General features: G+C 45.7%; 1 protein-coding gene across 8 annotated transcripts in view; it reads left to right on the top strand.

The window, feature by feature from the left end:
- ANK3 (ankyrin 3) overlaps positions 1 to 18159 on the top strand; it is a 731099-nt gene that overhangs the window by 703576 nt on the left and 9364 nt on the right. For all 8 annotated transcript variants that reach the window (XM_059729850.1, XM_059729852.1, XM_059729851.1 and 5 more), the window contains one exon: positions 117 to 492. In XM_059729850.1, coding sequence (XP_059585833.1) covers positions 117 to 492 — 376 coding nt within the window. The remainder of the gene's footprint in view (positions 1 to 116; positions 493 to 18159) is intronic.

Genomic DNA, 18159 nt, shown 5'->3' with positions numbered 1-18159 from the left:
CTGTTTGTAAAAGGTACAAACTCATTAATATATGCATTTTTGTAACTTACATATTGTTTAGCCTTTCTGAGAGTGGTTTAAACATTGTTTAATGGTCTATTATTTATCTTTTGTAGCCTGGACCAAAAAAGGGATTCTGTTCCCTCATACCTTAAAGGAGAAGCTGGGAAGCTTGAAGCAAATGGAAGCCACACAGAATCAACAACAAATGCAAAGACTAAATCATATGTTCAAGAGTCTGTAAATGGTGTGGGAAAACAGAGCAACAAAGAAACTCTGAAACCAAAACCCCAAAGTTCTGTTTGTGTAGAAAAGCAAACATTACCATCCACAACCCAACAGAAATCTTTGGAAGAGGCCAGCAAACTAGCAGTAGAAGAACCTAAAATATCCATGCCTGTAGGCATGAAGATGAGCTGGACTACATCTGAAGATGGCAAGATGAGACCAAACATTCAGGAAGAGGAGGGAGCAGTAATGTCTGAACAAAAGGTATAGTATGTTCTGAAATAAATACCCCTCTAATTAAATACAGATTAGTTGCCATAAAGCCTTATAATGAAAGGTATAATAGTTACTAATTTTTCTCCTTTCATCTGTTCTATATCATTCCTTTACTAAAATAAAATAGTGGAAAGTAGTAGTGGAAAGTTGAATCCTCAAGCCGTGACATATTGGAGCAAAGGGTAAAATAGTGTTGGGGGCAACAAGGAGCCAAATTTTGACTTCCTAATCTTCTGCCTGCCTAGTCCTAAGGCTCCCCATACCTCCATCCCACTGTGATATACTAGTAGCTGGTGTACTAGTAGCTGTGACAAGGATGCTGAATTAGCCAGCTTCACTGGATCTGTGCCCATTGCCAAGTGCAGGTAGGTTCCACTGTTTTTGTGCCATCAAAACAAGCAGAGTGGGGCAAAGAATCTCTCTTCCCCCATTTCCAGGAAAATAAATATTTGGTTTCTTACAAAGCTTCCAGGTCTCTTCTGGAATTAATTTATGTCCATACTTTTTATACAACAGTGAAGATAAGAGTTGCTTGTATTCTTTCTTCTTTGATCTGAATCACTATTAATTAGTAGTTCATTGCTTAGTCTCATGCATAGCGAGATACCTGAGAAGATGGAAAGGATTTCAGCTACAATGCATCAGAAATAACAGAAAAAAGACACTCATCTGAGTGTAAAATATAGGTGGAAAAATGATGGCAGACAATTATCATGTAAAAATGTGACTTGACATTGAGAATAAAAAGGGCCATTGAGAAAAGGCTACACAATAATGGGATTCAGTTGTTCATCTTTAAGTTATTTCAGATTTTGTTACAGAGTATTCATGGATGTAGTGTGGCTATTTATTGGCTTGTATAGTAGAGGTCAGTGAACAGGTGGACACATCACATACACTTATCACATTTCCATTAACACCCACCCTTCCTGTTGACAAAGTCTTTAGAGAGCCCTCTGGAACATGGCTGAGATGCCTAGGCATGGCAATGCTCAGTCAGCTCCCAGCCTGTTCCATCTTCTAAGAACAGACACTAGGGATACTTCTTTCTCAAACCACAGATTCAAATAATTTTCCTATTTTAAATAAAAAGGCAAAGAATGGCTACACCATACTCCCTGTTAGAGTTCTGTAACAGTGTCTTGCCCAAATGGCAAGATTCCAGCTTGACTGAAAAAGGACACTTCAAGCCCTCAGACAATGCCATTCACCAAGGGTAAATCATACCTGACCAACCTGATTGCTTTCTATGATGAGATAACTGGCTCCGTGAATACGAGGAAAGTGGTACCTTGACTTTTGCAAGGTTTTAGATACTGTGTCCCACAGCATTATTGCAAGCAAGCTGAGGAAGTAAAGGTTGGATGAAGGGACTGTAAGGTGGATAGAAAGCTGGCTAGATTTTTGGGCTCAACAGGTGGTCAACAATGGCTCAATGTCTAGCTGGCAGCCAGTATCAAGTGGAGTGCCCCATGGGTCAGTCCTGGGGCTGGTTTTTGTTCATTAACAATCTGGAAGATGGGATGAATTGCAACCTCAGCAAGTTCAAGGATGACACCAAGCTTGGGGGGTGGGGGGGGTGTAGTAGATACATTGGAGGGTAGGGCTAAGATTCAGAGTGACCTAAACAAATTGGAGGACCGGACCAAAGCAATTATTATGAGTCTCAACAAGGACAAAGGCAAAGTCCTGTACTTAGGACGCAAGAATCCCATACACTGTTACAGGCTTGGGACCACCTGGCTAAGCAGCAGCTCTGCAGAAAAGAACCTGGAGGTTACAGTGGGCAATAAACTAGATATGAGTCAACAATGTGCCCTTGTTGCCAAGAAGGCTAACAGCATACTGGGCTGCATTAGTAGGTGTGTTGCCAGTAGGTCAAGGGAATTGATTATTCCCCTCTATTCAGCACTGGTGAGGCCACATCTGGAGTACTGTGTCCAGTGTTGGGGCCCTCATTATAGAAAGGATGTGGACAAGTCAGAAAGAATACAGTAGAGAACAACAAAAATGGTGCAGGGGCTGGGGCACGTGACTTCTTAGGAGAGGCTGAAGGAGCTGGGTTTATTTAGTTTGGAGAAGAGAAGACAGAGGGGATTTGATAAAAGCGTTTAACTACCTGAAGGGTGGTTCGAAAGGGAATGGAGCTAGACTATTTTCAGTGGTGACACAAGGAGCAATGGTCTCAAGTTGCAGCAAGGGAGGTTTAGGTTAGATATTAGGAGAGGGGTTGGCAACCCCTGGCTCGCGTGCCGTGTGGCATGCGAGGTCATTTTGCTTGGCACGCCACAGCCAGCCCCAGCTCTGGATAGCTGCTGCCAGCGCCAGAGCCCAGGCTGCTCTCAGCAGGGCTTGCAGCATCCCAGCTAACTGCTGGGAGCAGCCCGGGCTCCCGGCTGGCAGTAGCTCCCCAGAGCCAGGGCTGGCTGCAGCCGGGAGGCTCTAAACAGCTGTGCCAGGCTCTGGTATCAGCTCCGCAGCAGCGCGTGCAGGCGTGCCTCAGAGTGGGCAATGAGGAAAAGGCCTGAAGCAGCGCAGCCCTGGTCTCTCCCCCGCTCCCGGCATGGAGGTGATGATCCCGGTACAGCTGTTTGTAGCCAGCCCACTGCTTGCTGCAGCTGCCCAGAGCCCGGGCTGGCTACAAACTAAAGCTGCTTTAACTAAAGCTCATTTGATTTTAGTTATCCCCAGTGTTTTGATTTATGGGATGCTAAATACACAAGATGCCATGGGCTCTTTAATTAGAGAGGCTCTTTAATTAGAGACAGCTCTGGCTGTATTCCTTTACCTTTGAATATTTTTTTAGTCTCTTTTATGGGGCTTTTTTATTATATAGATCAGGGCTGTCCAGTTTCAAGTGGAACCAGCAAGGGCTGGATGTTGTGGGAGCAGCACTAGTAGCATGCAGGGCCTGTGGCCCCTGCATACTCAGCACATACATGTGGGTGGATGCTTCCCCCACCTCCCACCACATTGCATACACATGGGCAGGTGCTTCTTCATGACATGTCTTATCTTCAGTCCCACCTTGGTTTCTCTTTGGCACCACACTGCATGGACACCCTAAGCTGGCAGCTCCCCTAGCACTTCAGGTTGTGTCACATCATGCTGCCTCATCCCCTGGAGCAGGGGCATGCAGCAGAAGCCAGGGGAGGAAGTGTGAACCCTGAGACCCCAGCTGCAGTTATAACCAGAGTAATAGGGACAGCAGCAGCCAAGTGGGAGCCCAGGGACTGCAGGTTGTGTGACCTGTGTGCCAACCTTGATACAGATCATTTTACAAATATTTCTTGTTGAATGCATGGAGCCGGATTCACAAAAAGGAACGAAGTTTATTAGTAAATAATATTGCTGTTTCAGAATGTTAATCAGTATTTGCTTGGATATTTGGTTTATTTCTACATTCAGAAAAAAACTGGCCATTACAGGTCCAGATTTTCAGAACAGGGGTCATTTACACTCCTGCACTCTGTGTGTAATTTCACTGGCCCAGACACCCCTGTGCATGCTTCAGTAATTTTGCTAAGCCCAAAACCAGAAATGGTTTTTGCAGGCAGAGAAAGTGTTAGATTGGTTAAAGTGCAAACACGATTAGATGCATGTGTATACACACTCAGTTTTCTGTTAGTGGCTGAAGATTTAATTTACAGTATGGATGTAATAATTTTTATATTTCTGCATTACTTCATTACTTTTCTGTAAGCACACAAAGTGTTTTCAATTAACCCTAAAATTATTAGTTGCAATTTAAAAGCTATTAAATACTGAATAGAAAAGTCATTTACTCAATATAATTCTACAAAGAAGCAATGGACTGTGTTAACTCCTTTGTGGATTTTGACCACTTTTTCATTCTTAATTCACTGTTTGATCCTGAGTATTCAGGAGGTAATTCAAATGATAACTCACAAATCAACAAATTTCATTCCACCCTGTCCAGTTCTTGAGATTCTGGTTCCTATAGAGGGCCCTGACTCAGTGCTCACAAAAATCTTTGGCAAGACAGCCATGGACATTGGAATTAATCTAAAATTCAAAAACTATGAGCTGTTTGCTTCTTCAAGCAGGAAAAGGAGGAAAAATCTCTAACAGAATGCTAGATGTTTAGCATAAATTATATTTACACAGCTAAATTGGAGGCAAAATATTACAAGCAGTGTTGTCAGCATGCAGTTTGTTTTTCTTTCATCTAGATTTGGAAATGGTATAATTATCAGGAGGACGTGTGAGATTTACCTGGGAAGATAAATGTTGGGTACTGATTTTATTCATCTATTGTCTATTGTGAAAAAATCTTTTAAGATATTTAAGCTTTTAAGATATTTCATGGGTAGCAAAGAGCAGAGGAGACCTCACAGTAAACTAAAGGTCAGAATTGTAGGTACCGCCTATATGTTACATACAGGATAAATTAATATACGTTATAACTTTATTTTTCTTTCTGTGTTCCTGCTGAGAATGTTTTGTCTTTTAAATGTGCTATTTAAAATATACTAAAACTGCATTTATCAGGAATTTAGTGACAGTGACATTGAGGTTCAGAGTGAGTCAAGCTCAGATGAAGAACAGAGAATCACAACAAGAGTTTATCGTCGGCGTTTGATTCTGAAGGTATCCTGGGGTTTTAGTTCCAGCTATACCATTAGCATGGACTTGGCCCTGAATTTGTGTGTTAATAATCTCACTGCTAGATATATTAAACTCCCTCCAGTAGTGTGCTTTCCATTATTGTTATGCATTTATAACTAAACTGTTAGGCAATCTTTCTTTGCTTACTCTCCAGGTTTATGTTTGCCTTCTGGTAGGAAGCATCTACCCATGCACCATTACTGAGCAGTAATTTAGGTAACTGAAAATTACTGTGCAGTATGGGCACATATCTACATGTGCGCACCCCTGTACTGTGCAGTAACTATGGTGACTTATGCTGACTCGGGAATAAATGTGCTACTTGCATAAAAAAATTTGCAGGTAGCAAATTTACTCCTGCGTACTTACTGTGCAGCAAGACACATGTAGACGCTTTACTGTGCACTAACCCTGTTTGTGTGGACTCACTTGGGAGTAACTTTACTCCTAAATTGCTACACGTACAGCATTACTGTGCTGCAGTGGCAATTAGACACTAAAAACCACTTACAGTAAGTTACTGCACAGTAAATGCACATGTAAACATTCCCTGTATGTCTTTTAGTGTCATTGTATTCTGCATGGCATCATAAATATGTAGTGAATTTGTAGTGTGAGATATAATTGTATGAAAATACAGCTAACTGTAATAAAACTCTTTGGGGTTGATGACCACTGTTCAAGTGTGTCTAATATGGATCACAGTATAACTAACTGCACGTAAGATGCATGTGGTATGAAATATTTTGCTTTATCTTTCTTTTGATTTGATAAATTTTTAGTTATGAATATCCAGCAACATTTGAGAGTGGGAATTATGAGGCTAAAACCCACTGACTTTTGATGGAACTTGTGATCTAAAATCCTGTAAGTGCTTTGGAAAATGTCTCCTTAATGAACAGGGACCTGATCTGAAATCTGATTAAGTTAATGAGAGTCCTTGCTTTGTTTTCACTGGGGTTTGGATTGGGCCTTGTTTGATGTTATTACAACAACATATCAGTGGAACATATTCACAGATGTTGTAACATCATACATTTGTTAATTATAATGGTGGTAAAATAAAAAATATCCTTTCCTATTTTTCTGAATATGCCCAAATGATTTCACATTACATATGTTCAAAAACATGCCAAGTCAAAGAATTCTGTATTTGAAACATGATTCTTAATACTCAATTTCTCATAAGATTTATTCATAAGATTTTATGGTAAACTGTAGGGCTGTGTATTTGATTCAGATTCAGCCCCAGTCAGGGGACAGTGATTTGATTCATTGATTTGGATCACTGTCCTGATTTGATTCAGCTGAATCTGAAGATTCAGTGCTGACTCAGAGAATCAGCGATTCAGCCATAGACACAGCTTTAAATGTTTTTTCTAAATACCTCAAGATACCAGGCATGGCTTGTGAATGCTGAGATGGTGGGGTGGATGGAGCGTCCCACAGGAGCATGGGGAGCTCCCCTGCGTGCTCAACAGTGGACCTGGAAGTAGACCAGAAGTGCTTCCAGTCCACTTCTGGGTCTGCTGCCAAGCGTGCAGGGGACAACCCCCACACTCCCCCATCTTGGCGATCGGCTGCAGGGGGACCCCAGGTGCCCCCCCTCCCCCCCAGACCCAGGAGACACCAGCTGAGGGTTGCAGGGGGAGGGGTGCTCTGTGGCGGACCTGGACATGGACCAGAAGTGCTTCTAGTCCACTTCCTGGTCCACCACCAGGCACAGTGGGAACCCCCCTGCACTTCCATGGGATGCTCCATCTGCCCAAGCATCTGCCTGATACCTTGAGGTATGTAGAAAAAACATTTAAATCTGTGTCTATGTCTAAATCATTGAATCTCTCTGAATCAATTTAGAGGGTTCCGATTCAATTCAGAGAGATTAAAGGATCTCCTGATTCAATTCAGATTCAGAGATTCGGCCGCCGAATCAGGCTGAATCTCCACCAAATCAAATCAGCAACTGAAGCTTCACATAGCTCTAGTAAACTGTAATACAACTGTGATTAGGACAGATTCTGTTTTACTGATATATCGCTGATGCTATATTGATTGAACAGTTATTCAGCAAAATAATTATTACTAGTACCTCAAATCTACATTTTTGAATTGTTGTTAATATTTTTATGTTATGGTAAAGGGGAATGTATTATTTAGTTTGATCAGTTCTGCTTCCTTTATGCCACGTGTAATCCACAAGTATTTTTCTCTCTAAGGTACATGCCCTTTTGTAAAGTGCAAATGGCATTTTTAACTAACGTATATAGTTCTTTAGTATAATAGTCATGTTCCCTTCTTGAAAAATCAAGATAGGCAGTACACAAGTGATAGTTTGGTAGAGCCCAATGGGAGTAAAAAATGTATCTGTTATGTCATCTTTACAGAAACAATTTGTTCCCTTCAACCAAAACCTCTAACAAGTTCACCTGTCACCAGGAAAGCAGTAATTGTAATCTGAAGTCAGACACAGCTGAATGTTTCTTCTATTTCCAGCATTGTTGCTTTCTTGTTTATGGATAGAGCATGAATAACAATCGATAATTATCTCCAGTAAAGGGCTTCATGTATATAAGCATTGCTATCAAGTTGTTCTCAGGTTTTTAAGGACTGTATGGCTCATGTTTGAAATTTTTAATTCCCCAGTTTACTTTGAATTATAACTCTGAATTGGGAATCAGGAAATAATGTCAGAATGGAAAAAAGACAGTAAGGCTAAGTACAGATAGTCAAAAACTCCAAGGCTGAATTGATTCAGTCTTTGCAGGTTAGTTTAAACTGCAGAGATTAAATTGAAATAGAAGTGAACAGCTATTTACCTTTGATTCAGGAAATGCAGCCACATACCTGCAGTGGCTCAAGCCAAAAGCTAGGGGGCACATAGCAGTGGTTCCCAAACTTTTTAGACCGTGGACCAGCAAACCGCAGACCAGAAGTGACCACGGACCAGCAAACTGCAAACCAGCATACTGCAGACTGGAAGTGACTGGCATACTGTGAACCTTTTATACTCAGTATAAAAAAGGTTGGCTGCAGTATGCCAATCACTTCCAGACTTGCGGTCTGGCAGCCAACCCTCCTGCCCTCAGCAAACCCTTTGCAGTGTGGTACAAGGCCATGGCCTGAGGGTTGGGAACCTCTGCACTAGAGCACAGCTCTCTGGCATGTAGTCAATATGGGCTGTGTGTTTGCTTCCTCTTCCTGCAGCCCCCAAGGTCTCTGGGATTTGCAGTCCAAAATCACAGCAACAGGAATCTGCAGGGTTGCTCATCACTTCCTTTTACTGCTTCCAGGTGCCTCTGGGATTTGTAGTCCACAGTTGCAGCCAGCAGTAAGTTTTAGGGGGGAAGGGGTGTTTAACCCCCCTCCCTTGCCCCAGACCCCAGCCAAGGTTTGCCTGCAGGGGCAGCCCCCCCGCCCCCCCACCTTGCAGAGTGGGCTGTATCCCCAGCCAGGCTTACCCTTCCCTGCCACCCTCTTGTCAGCCAGCCCTCACTGCTCCAGCTAGCGAGCAGAGGGATGGGGCCAGCCCTGCTCTTTGGAGCAGACAGCCCAGCCCAGCCCAGGGCTGCAAAATGCTGGGATGCTGTGGGACTCTGATTTACCTTGAACCAGGAAGTAAGTAAAGCAATGTAAATAATGAAAGAAGTCTTCATCTCCTTTCAGAGTGCATCTGCTGTATATTATGGAAAGAAACAGGAAGTCATTGCTTAAAAGCAATAGTATAGTTTGGAGTTTAAATTATAGAGCTGGACTTTGCCGCCCATTCTTAAGTGCTTTTGGGGGTTTTTTGCTACACCAATGATGCCAACAATGCCAATGGGATTTTTTGTGAACTAGTAAGCTTCAGAAGGTCCCCATATGTAATTTATTAGATTAACTAGGTGAACATGATTAAAATCCTACCTGCCTTCTTATTAGAAAATATATATATGATGTCTGTTTTTCATGTTGATCCTTGCAGACTTGTGGGTTTTCTAGCACTACTTGGTGCAAATATGAGAACAAAAATAGGTTTATAAGACTTTTAGCTCTAAGGAAGCAATTTGGCAACAACTGAATTAGAAACAATAATTGTTAATCAGTCTATGAAATCCTACTGCATGTAAGTTTAATATGGAATGGGGAGATTTGCATGGCGGAATATTTGCTGTAATCGAGATTTTGGTTAATCCCTGGAAGTGTCTGGGGACAGAGCCTCAGCTGGCTTAGGCTCCGGTAGTCCTGTGGCATTGTCAGATCATATCAGCCTGTTCCTACTGCCGAAGAGTGCAAGTGGCCTGGCTCCTTCCTGTTCTCAGCACAACCCCTTTGTTTGTGCCTCCTGGCTCAAGGGCTTATTGTAGCAGGAAGCATAAGTTGCACTGTATAACTTTTATATCAGCAAGCTTGTGCCCTTGACCATATTCAGGGTTCTTTTATGTTGCTGCAAAAGTTGAAAAGGGAGGAAAAAAAAGCAGAGGAAAAAGTTTTCACCTCCCCCTCAGGTGACCACCCATTCCTAATTAGGCAGGACGGTCCTGGAATGGAAACCTCAAGTCCCAGTCCTGGATGACTCCAGGACAGCATTTGTCCCAGATTCATAGTATCGTTCAGGGATCTGAGTTTCCCTTGCAGGCTAGCAGCATTCCAGCCTTCAAGGGGATGCTTGGGGCTGCCAGGAGCTGGATGCAGGGGGCACCATATGCATGTGTGCCCACACTAGCTGCTAAAGTAACTCTATGGGGGAGAGGAGGGGCAGGTCGAGGCCCCCCATGGTGAGGGAGGGAGTGGGGCAGGGGCTCAGGGTGCAGAATCACCATATAGTGATTCTGTCCTATAACTCCATGTTGATAATAGCCAATGGAAGCACTGTGGATTGCTCCACAGTGAAGTATCTGCTATGCAGAGGACTACATGTGTGACATTTTTTAATTGTAGTTCATATTGATTACTGATTCAGTGCTTTATAAGGCAATAACGGTCCTCACATTAGCTCAAAGGAATGACATTTGGTCTTCCCTGGACTAAGGAAAAATTGAATTTTCTGGAAAAAGTGTTCACTGAATGATTCTATGGTTAATGTTAGAAAGGCTGTACAGAAAGGACAGGGTGGGGAAGAAAGGGGGAGGGGTTGCGCTCTATGTCAATGAGCAATATACATCGACCCTCATCAAGACGGAATTGAAGGATGAAGTAGAAGGATTGTGGGTTAGGTTACATGGGGGGCAAGGAGAAAGGGATTTGGTGGTAGGGGTCTGCTACAGACCCCCACACCAAGGGGAAGAACTAGATTTGGGGCTCCTGAGGCAGCTCTCGGAGACCATAAAAGCTCGGTAGTCATGGGGGACCTAAACTACCCAGACATCTGCTGGGAGACGCAGACGGCAAAGTCCCATCGTTCACGCAGGTTTCTAACCTGTGTACAGGACCTCCACCTGACACAGGAGGTACACGGTCCCACTAGAGGGAATGCCTTACTGGATCTGGTATTGGCAACGGGGGATGACATGGTAGGGGACCTACAGATCAGTAGCCATCTTGGGGACAGTGATCACCTAATAACAGAATTCTTCATAAGACGTCGAGTGGGTAAGGTAACTAGGAGGGTGAAAGTGCTACACTTTAGGAAAGCTGATTTCAATGAACTCAGGCGATTAGTCAAGGACGTACTGCAGAGTAGGAGTTTTGAAGTGACGGGAGCCCAAGAAGGGTGGCTGTGCCTTAAGGAAAGGATCCTTTGGGCACAAAGGGAGATGATCCCGATGCGAGGAAAAAGAGGGAAAGGGGCCAGGAGGCTTCCTTGGCTGACCAGAGAAATCCAGGGCAGCCTGAGGGCCAAAAGGGGAGCACATAAAAAGTGGAAACAGGGAGAGATCACCAAAGACGAATATACCTCCTCTGCTCGCGCTTGTAGGGAGGCAGTTAGATGGGCCAAAGCTACCATGGAGCTGAGGATGGCATCCCAAGTAAAGGACAACAAGAAATTGTTCTTTAGATATATAGGGAGTAAAAAAGGCCCAGGGAGGAATAGGAGCCCTGCTAAATGGGCAGAAGCAATTGGTGACGGACAGGGGGGACAAGGCTGAACTCCTCAACAAGTTCTTTGCCTCAGTGTTCCTAAGAGAGGGGCACGACAAGTCTCTCGCTGGGGTTGTAGAGAGGCAGCAGCAAGGCACCAGACTACCATGCGTAGACCCTGAGATGGTGCAGAGTCTCTTGGAAAAACTGGATGCCTTTAAGTTGGCAGGCCCGGATGAGCTCCATCCGAGGGTACTGAAGGCACTGGCTGACATCATTGCACAGCCACTGGCGGGAATATTTGAACGCTCGTGGTGCACGGGCCAAGTCCTGGAAAAGGGCCAATGTGGTTCCCATTTTCAAGAAGGGGAGGAAGGAGGACCCGGGCAACTATAGGCCAGTCAGTCTCACCTCCATCCTTGGCAAAGTCTTTGAAAAAATGATCAAGGCTCACATATACGAGAGCCCGGCAGGACAAATTATGCTGAGGGGAAACCAGCACGGGTTCGTAGCAGGCAGATCGTGCCTGACTAATCTGGTCTCTTTCTATGACCAGGTTACGAAATGCCTGGACACAGGAGGAGGGGTGGATGTCGTATACTTAGACTTCAGGAAGGCCTTCAGTATGGTATCCAACCCCATACTGGTGAACAAGTTAAGAGGCTGTGACTTGGATGACTACACAGTCCGGTGGGTGGCGAATTGGCTAGAGGGTCGCACCTAGAGAGTCGTGGTGGATGGGTCGGTTTCGACCTGGAAGGGTGTGGGCAGTGGGGTCCCACAGGGCTCGGTCCTTGGACTGATACTCTTTAATGTCTTCATCAGCGACTTGGACGAGGGAGTGAAGTGTACTCTGTCCAAGTTTGCGGATGACACAAAGCTATGGGGAGAAGTGGACACGCCGGAGGGCAGGGAACAGCTGCAAGCAGACCTGGACAGGCAAGTGGGCAGAAAACAACAGAACGCAGTTCAACAAGGAGAAATGCAAAGTGCTGCACCTAGGGAGGAAAAATGTCCAGCACACCTACAGCCTAGGGAATGATCTGCTGGGTGGCACGGAAGTGGAAAGGGATCTTGGAGTCCTAGTGGACTCCAAGATGAACATGAGCCGGCAGTGTGATGAAGCCATCAGAAAAGCCAATGGCACTTTATCATGCATCAGCAGATGCATGATGAATAGATCCAAAGAGGTGATACTTCCCCTCTATCGGGCACTGGTCAGACTGCAGTTGGAGTACTGCGTGCAATTCTGGGCACCGCACTTCAAGAGGGATGCGATAACCTGGAGAGGGTCCAGAGAAGGGCAGCTCGTATGGTTAAGGGCTTGAAGACCAAGCCCTACGAGGAGAGACTGGGGCACCTGCACCTCTTCAGCCTCCGCAAGAGAAGGTTGAGAGGCGACCTTGTGGCTGCCTATAAGTTCATCACGGGGGCACAGAAGGGAATTGGTGAGGTTTTATTCACCACGGCGCCCCCGGAGGTTACAAGAAATAATGGCCACAAGCTAGCAGAGAGCAGATTTAGATTGGACATTAGGAAGAACTTCTTCACAGTTCGAGTGGCCAAGGTCTGGAATGGGCTCCTAAGGGAGGTAGTGCTCTCCCCTACCCTGGGGTCTTCAAGAGGAGGTTGGATATGCATCTAGCTGGGGTCATCTAGACCCAGTACTCTTTCCTGCAATGCTGGGGGTCGGACTCGATGATCTATTGAGGTCCCTTCCGACCCTAACATCTATGAATAACTAAATTGCTTTATTGACTTTGTCTCTTTTCCTTGTATTATTCTCTGGTCAAAACATGGATAAAGACATTTGAATTTTCCAAGAATATTGTAACTGAAAAGCATACTGGTCTCAGAGTTCTTACCAGAATATAGCACTTCACAGGAGTTGACCTCTAAATGTGGACACCTCCTCCTATAATTAGATCCTTGTCTAATTTCAAGGTGATACAGACTTTTGTTTCTTTTCCCTTCCCCTGCTTCTGATTATGCTGAAGAGATGAAAAGGCATTGCAAAAGATGTGTGTGTTTTTAAAGAGATGCAGAAATGTGGGACATTAGGAAGAAATAGGAGCTCCAGCCATAAATAGCAATCATATTTAGTGCCAGATCCAAAACCTGCTCATGGTTACTCACCAGTCACTGCTCCAGCTGCTGGGCGGGACTGGGCCTGGCCCTCACTGCTGTTCTGTGCTTGGGGCAAGCCCCCTCCCAGCTGGAAGGGGCTTATTCAGCTGCTGGCACCGGTTTGCCCAACTGGACTCCAGCCACCACTGCTCTGTGCTGGGGCCAGTGGATGAATAAGCCCCCTCTGGTTAGGAGGGAGCTGGCCCCAGCATAGAGCAGTAGCAGCTGGAGCCCAGCCTGGCAAACCCCATTGCTGTGTGAATGGTTTCTCCCTACTCGGGGCAAGCCCCTTCCAGCCAGCACTTGAATAAGTTCCCTCCAGCTGGGAAGGGCTTGCCCGGAGCAGGGCAATGCCATGGTAGCTCTGGGGCTTGGGGCAAGCCCCCTTCCAGCCGGAGGGGGCTTATTCAACTATTGACACCAGAGCACGGTTTGCCAGGCTGGGGTCCAGCCGCCACTGCTCTGTGCTGGGGCCGGCTCCCTCCTGGCTGGAGGGGACTTATTCAGCCATTGACCCCACCACAGAGCAGCAGCAGCCAGAGACTGGCCAGGCAAACCATGCTCTGGTGCCAGCGGTGGAATAAGCCCCCTCCTGCTGGGAGGGGGCTTGCCCCGAGTACAGAACAGTGGCAGGGGCTAGGCCCAGTCTTGCCCAGCAGCTGAAGCAGCAACCAGTGAGTAAACATGATGGGCAGCAGCCTGTCATGGCTTGTTCGAGTGCGAGCCCCTGTCTAGCAGGGGCTGCACTGTGCAGTGCTGCAGGGGGCTTGCAGGGCTCTGGCCCGCTCAGGACGTGAGCACTGTCACACGCAGCTGGCTGCAGCTCTGCTGGCCCTGCAGCACAGCCCCTCACCAGGAAGGGGCTTGTGCTCCCCCACAGTATGACAGGGGCTGCTGCCCCCAATAAGGGTCCTGCCACCTCCCGCTGTAGCAGCAGAGTGAAAGCATGGCCAGGCAGGGACAGGGTTATTCCTCCTCCCACCAGGCTCCGGTGGAGGGAACAGCTTCTTTGTAATGAAAAATTAAACCAATTTTTGTGCACGGTATTCAATTTCTGCCTATTCTGGGCAGGAAGCAAGGGGGGAGTGCCAGGCAGACCTAGCTCCAGCCTCTGGTGGTGGCACAGGGAGGGGGGAATTAAACCCCTCTCTGGCCAGACTTCTACTGCTGTCTGCCCTTGCTCGGGCTGGGGAGCTGAGGGGCATTGCCAGCTTGGCTGGGCTGGAGCAGAGAGCCCTGCCAAGCCCAGAGAGCATGCAGAGATGCTAAGGGTCTCTGATTTAACTCAAACCAGGAAAGGGTCTGGGATAGACAATGCATAAACCGGTTTGAGCCAAATCAGTTAAGTCTGATAAACCTGGTTGAGTGTAGTTTATCAACCTGGTTTATGTGCACTAAACATCTGTTCCATTACAGGTTTAAACCAGTTACTGATCACTTAAACCAGTTTGTGTAAGGTCTGTCCCTGGCCAAAAGTGCTCATTACCCTTATACCCATGGGCTAGGGCTAGCCTCTCCCCTCTGTTCCCTGGCTGCAGGTCCAGCAGAGACTGCAGGTATAGCAGCACCTGCCTGGCTTCCTCCTGCTCTCTCCCACCACTCCCTGCTCAAGCAGGGAGTCCTCCCCCCCGCCTTACATAGACACCTCTCAGCATTAGCTAGCATACCACATGCTGGCTATGGTCTGTGCTGTAGGAGACAGGAAAAAGGCAGACAGGTAGCTGGTAATGTCCCTCTGTTCCTTTATTGAAAAAAGTTGTTTAAGAAGAGCTTGAAGTCTCTTGTTTTGTTTGAATGGCTGATAAATGCTAATAACTGCCTGTGTAACTCCCTGCTGTGTAACTGCATGCTGTGTTAACAATGGCAGAGAGGAGACGGGGGACCCCTCCTTAATCAGAGTATCCTGCTGGGGCCTGACCATGCCCTCCCTCCCTCAGCTCAGCACTGTAGAAGGGTAGGGAGGACTGCTCTAGTACCTCCCAGCTTCTAGCCTGAGCCACTGCAGGCATGTGCCTGCATTTCTTCAGTCCAGAGGGGATGTCTGCACAGTTGCAAACTGGTTCATCCTAGCCAGGTTAGACCAACCTGCAAAAATTGAATCAATTTAGGCTCAGGCTTTTTGAATGTCAGTCCCTAGCCATAATGCTTGTACATAGGGCTTTTTTATGCAGCACACAATATAGCCATCACTTAGATCCACATAGCAAATGCTGCCCCACTGGTAGAATTGCTCCTCTTCTGTACTGTGCTTTTTATCTTTGTCTCATTTCTTTCCTCTGGCTCCAGCTCCAGCAGCCATCTGCAAACAGTAGTTTAGAGTCAGCACAGGGGCTCAGCTGACAGAAGCATGAAATCTGATTCATGAGGATGTCCCAATTAGGCAGAACCCACTAATGAAAATGACCTTAATGAAAGCCTTTAATCTCTTTCAATATTGTCATAGGCACTTGAGATCACAAGAAAAAAAGAGAGGCATAGTTGCTATCCACTTACCACAAGTATGAGAAGTTTGAGTGAAGGGACTAGATGTTAACAGAGGCTTTGACTAATGGAAAAAGAGTATTTGATGTTTCTTGCAGCTCTTGTTGCCACAGAGCACTTGCTTTTTGCAAGTTAAATACTTTTCATTACACCTTATTCCTTCTGCTTTTTAATTCCAGTTTGCTCCGTGGGGTCTGTGTTGAGATCCAATGGCATCCTTTACCTCTGCCTTTAAAAATATTAGATAAGACTGGAATTAAATTGTACCATTCCTCTTCTATGTAGAAAGCAGGTAGTAAATGAAAACGAAAGCTCTACAGAACCAAGAGCTGAAGTTTGACATGTTACTGGAGCACTGACCGTACAAACCCATTTATCTGTAAGTTCCTGGGAACATCTATAATCTGTAAATAAGTATAAAGAATTGTTGGGGGTTTTGTAAGTCAGTGTCTGGATCTCCAGAGCAAAACAGGCTTTGAGGGACTGTACTCTAGCTAGGTCATTATCATAGAGAAGTGAGGCAAAAGTGCCAGTGAGTAAGTATTTTTTTAGTACTGTATTTACTTAGATCCAAAACAAAATTTTTTTTCTCCATTCAGTGTAGGGGGGGACATCCCTCATCTTGCATTTGAGTATGAGGAGGAGGGCAGGCAGCTGCTGTGGTTCTGCTTCTGACCCAGGCATGAGGTCAGAGTCAGGGCTGCAGCCTCTTTCCTGCCTCTTTCCTCCCCCCCGCACTTGCCCATTGCACTGCCTCTTCTCCAGCCCCCACCACCTGCCTGTTCCAGCGCAGGGCATGGAGCACTTGCTGGCTCTGATCCCTGCCTGGCCACACAGCAGTCATTTTGGCAGTTCCATCTCCAGTTCCTGGGCCACAGCCAGGGTCACAGCTGCCATCACTGCAACCATTGCTGCCTGGCCAGGCAGGGGCCAGAGCCAGCATATGCTCCATGCCTCAGACCAGACCATGCAGGCAGTGGCAGTGGGCAGAGGGGTCAGGCAGTAGGGTGTGCCATGCTGAGGGAAGCAGGCACTAGTGGAGGGCAGGTACTAAGACAGCACAGATGCTGCAGGGGGAGGCAGGCACTGGGGGTGGGGGCAAGCTCAGGAGGGCAAGTGGTAGGCTGCTTGACTCCCCCACTGCCTCCCTACCTGCTGTTGCATCTTTTTCTGCTGCAGCAGTGTGGGGACAAATTTTGGACAGCCCTCCAATAATTAGATTTTAGACATGAAAAATTGTAACAAACTTATTTTCCATATCTAAAATCTGATTGTTGTTGAGGGGGTCATCTTAAATTTGAAGTCATCTTGGATTTGGGTAAATATGATAAGTATCCTTTTCTTACTAACCCTGTGTGGTTATAATATCTGTGCAATTAGATGTTTCTCCTATAATTTGTAAGCCCAGCTGTAATGCGTTTTAACTGCTCATGAGCAAGGGAAATCTACAAGGTGGACTTTATCAACAGCAATTGCTCAGGAGTCGCATGTATGCTTAAGTAGCATTTAAAGGAGCATGTAAATAATTGAAAATTCAAATATTTTGTACCTCCTGAAGCTGAGTTTTCTTTTAGTATATATCTTCTGTCTATACGATGGGTTTTCAAGTTGATCGCATTAGTTGTCACAAATTTATTTTAAAAAGTTGTTAGGTAAGGGGAAAGCAGAGTGCCCACACATCTGCATTTCTCACATTCATTGTGCAGCTTATAATTTAAGTGTAGCCAGGTGTTTGATTTCTTCTTTCAGAAGACGAACTCTTCACAGTCATTTAGAGACTGGACTATTGAAATGGTCTCCTCATGGAGCTACACCACAAGATGCACTACTCATGCAGAATATGGCTGCCTATTTACTTAGACAAGCTTAACATAGAGAGAAACTTACATCTGTGTTCTAAGACATGTACCAGCTTCCAGTTCATTCCTGAATGCAATTCAAGAAGTTGTTTTTCACCTATGAAGTCCTGAGGGACAGATCCAGCCCACAGATACAGAGGTTTAGAGCAAGGAGACTTTGGCAGCATCTGCTTTCTCCTGCCTACTGTGCAGAAGACGGCCAAATGCGAGTGATTTTTCCTGTCCTCCCACAGGGAAAAGCAGCACTGGGGATACTTTCCCTGTGCCAAAGGAGAAAGTGGTGGCAGCAGCTAGGTCATGTTTACATGACCACCTGAAGTGGGTTAATCTGGCCCACAGCCTTAAAGGCTAGGGACAGACATTACACAGAAACTGGTTTAATTGATCAGAAACTGGTTTAAACCTGTAACAGAACAGATAAACTACATAAACCAGTTTGAAAATGGCTGAAACCAGTTTGAGACAAACCTGGTTGAATGTAGTATCAGACTTAACAGATTTGGCTCAAAGTAGTTCATGCAATGTCTGTCCCAGACCCCTTGCTGGTTTAAATTAAAAATTA

Source organism: Alligator mississippiensis, chromosome 6 (assembly GCF_030867095.1).
Source record: "Alligator mississippiensis isolate rAllMis1 chromosome 6, rAllMis1, whole genome shotgun sequence".
Classification (NCBI taxonomy): Eukaryota; Metazoa; Chordata; order Crocodylia; family Alligatoridae; genus Alligator; species Alligator mississippiensis.
Note: the sequence above shows the minus strand (reverse complement) of the source record. Positions and strands in the feature narration are given on the sequence as shown.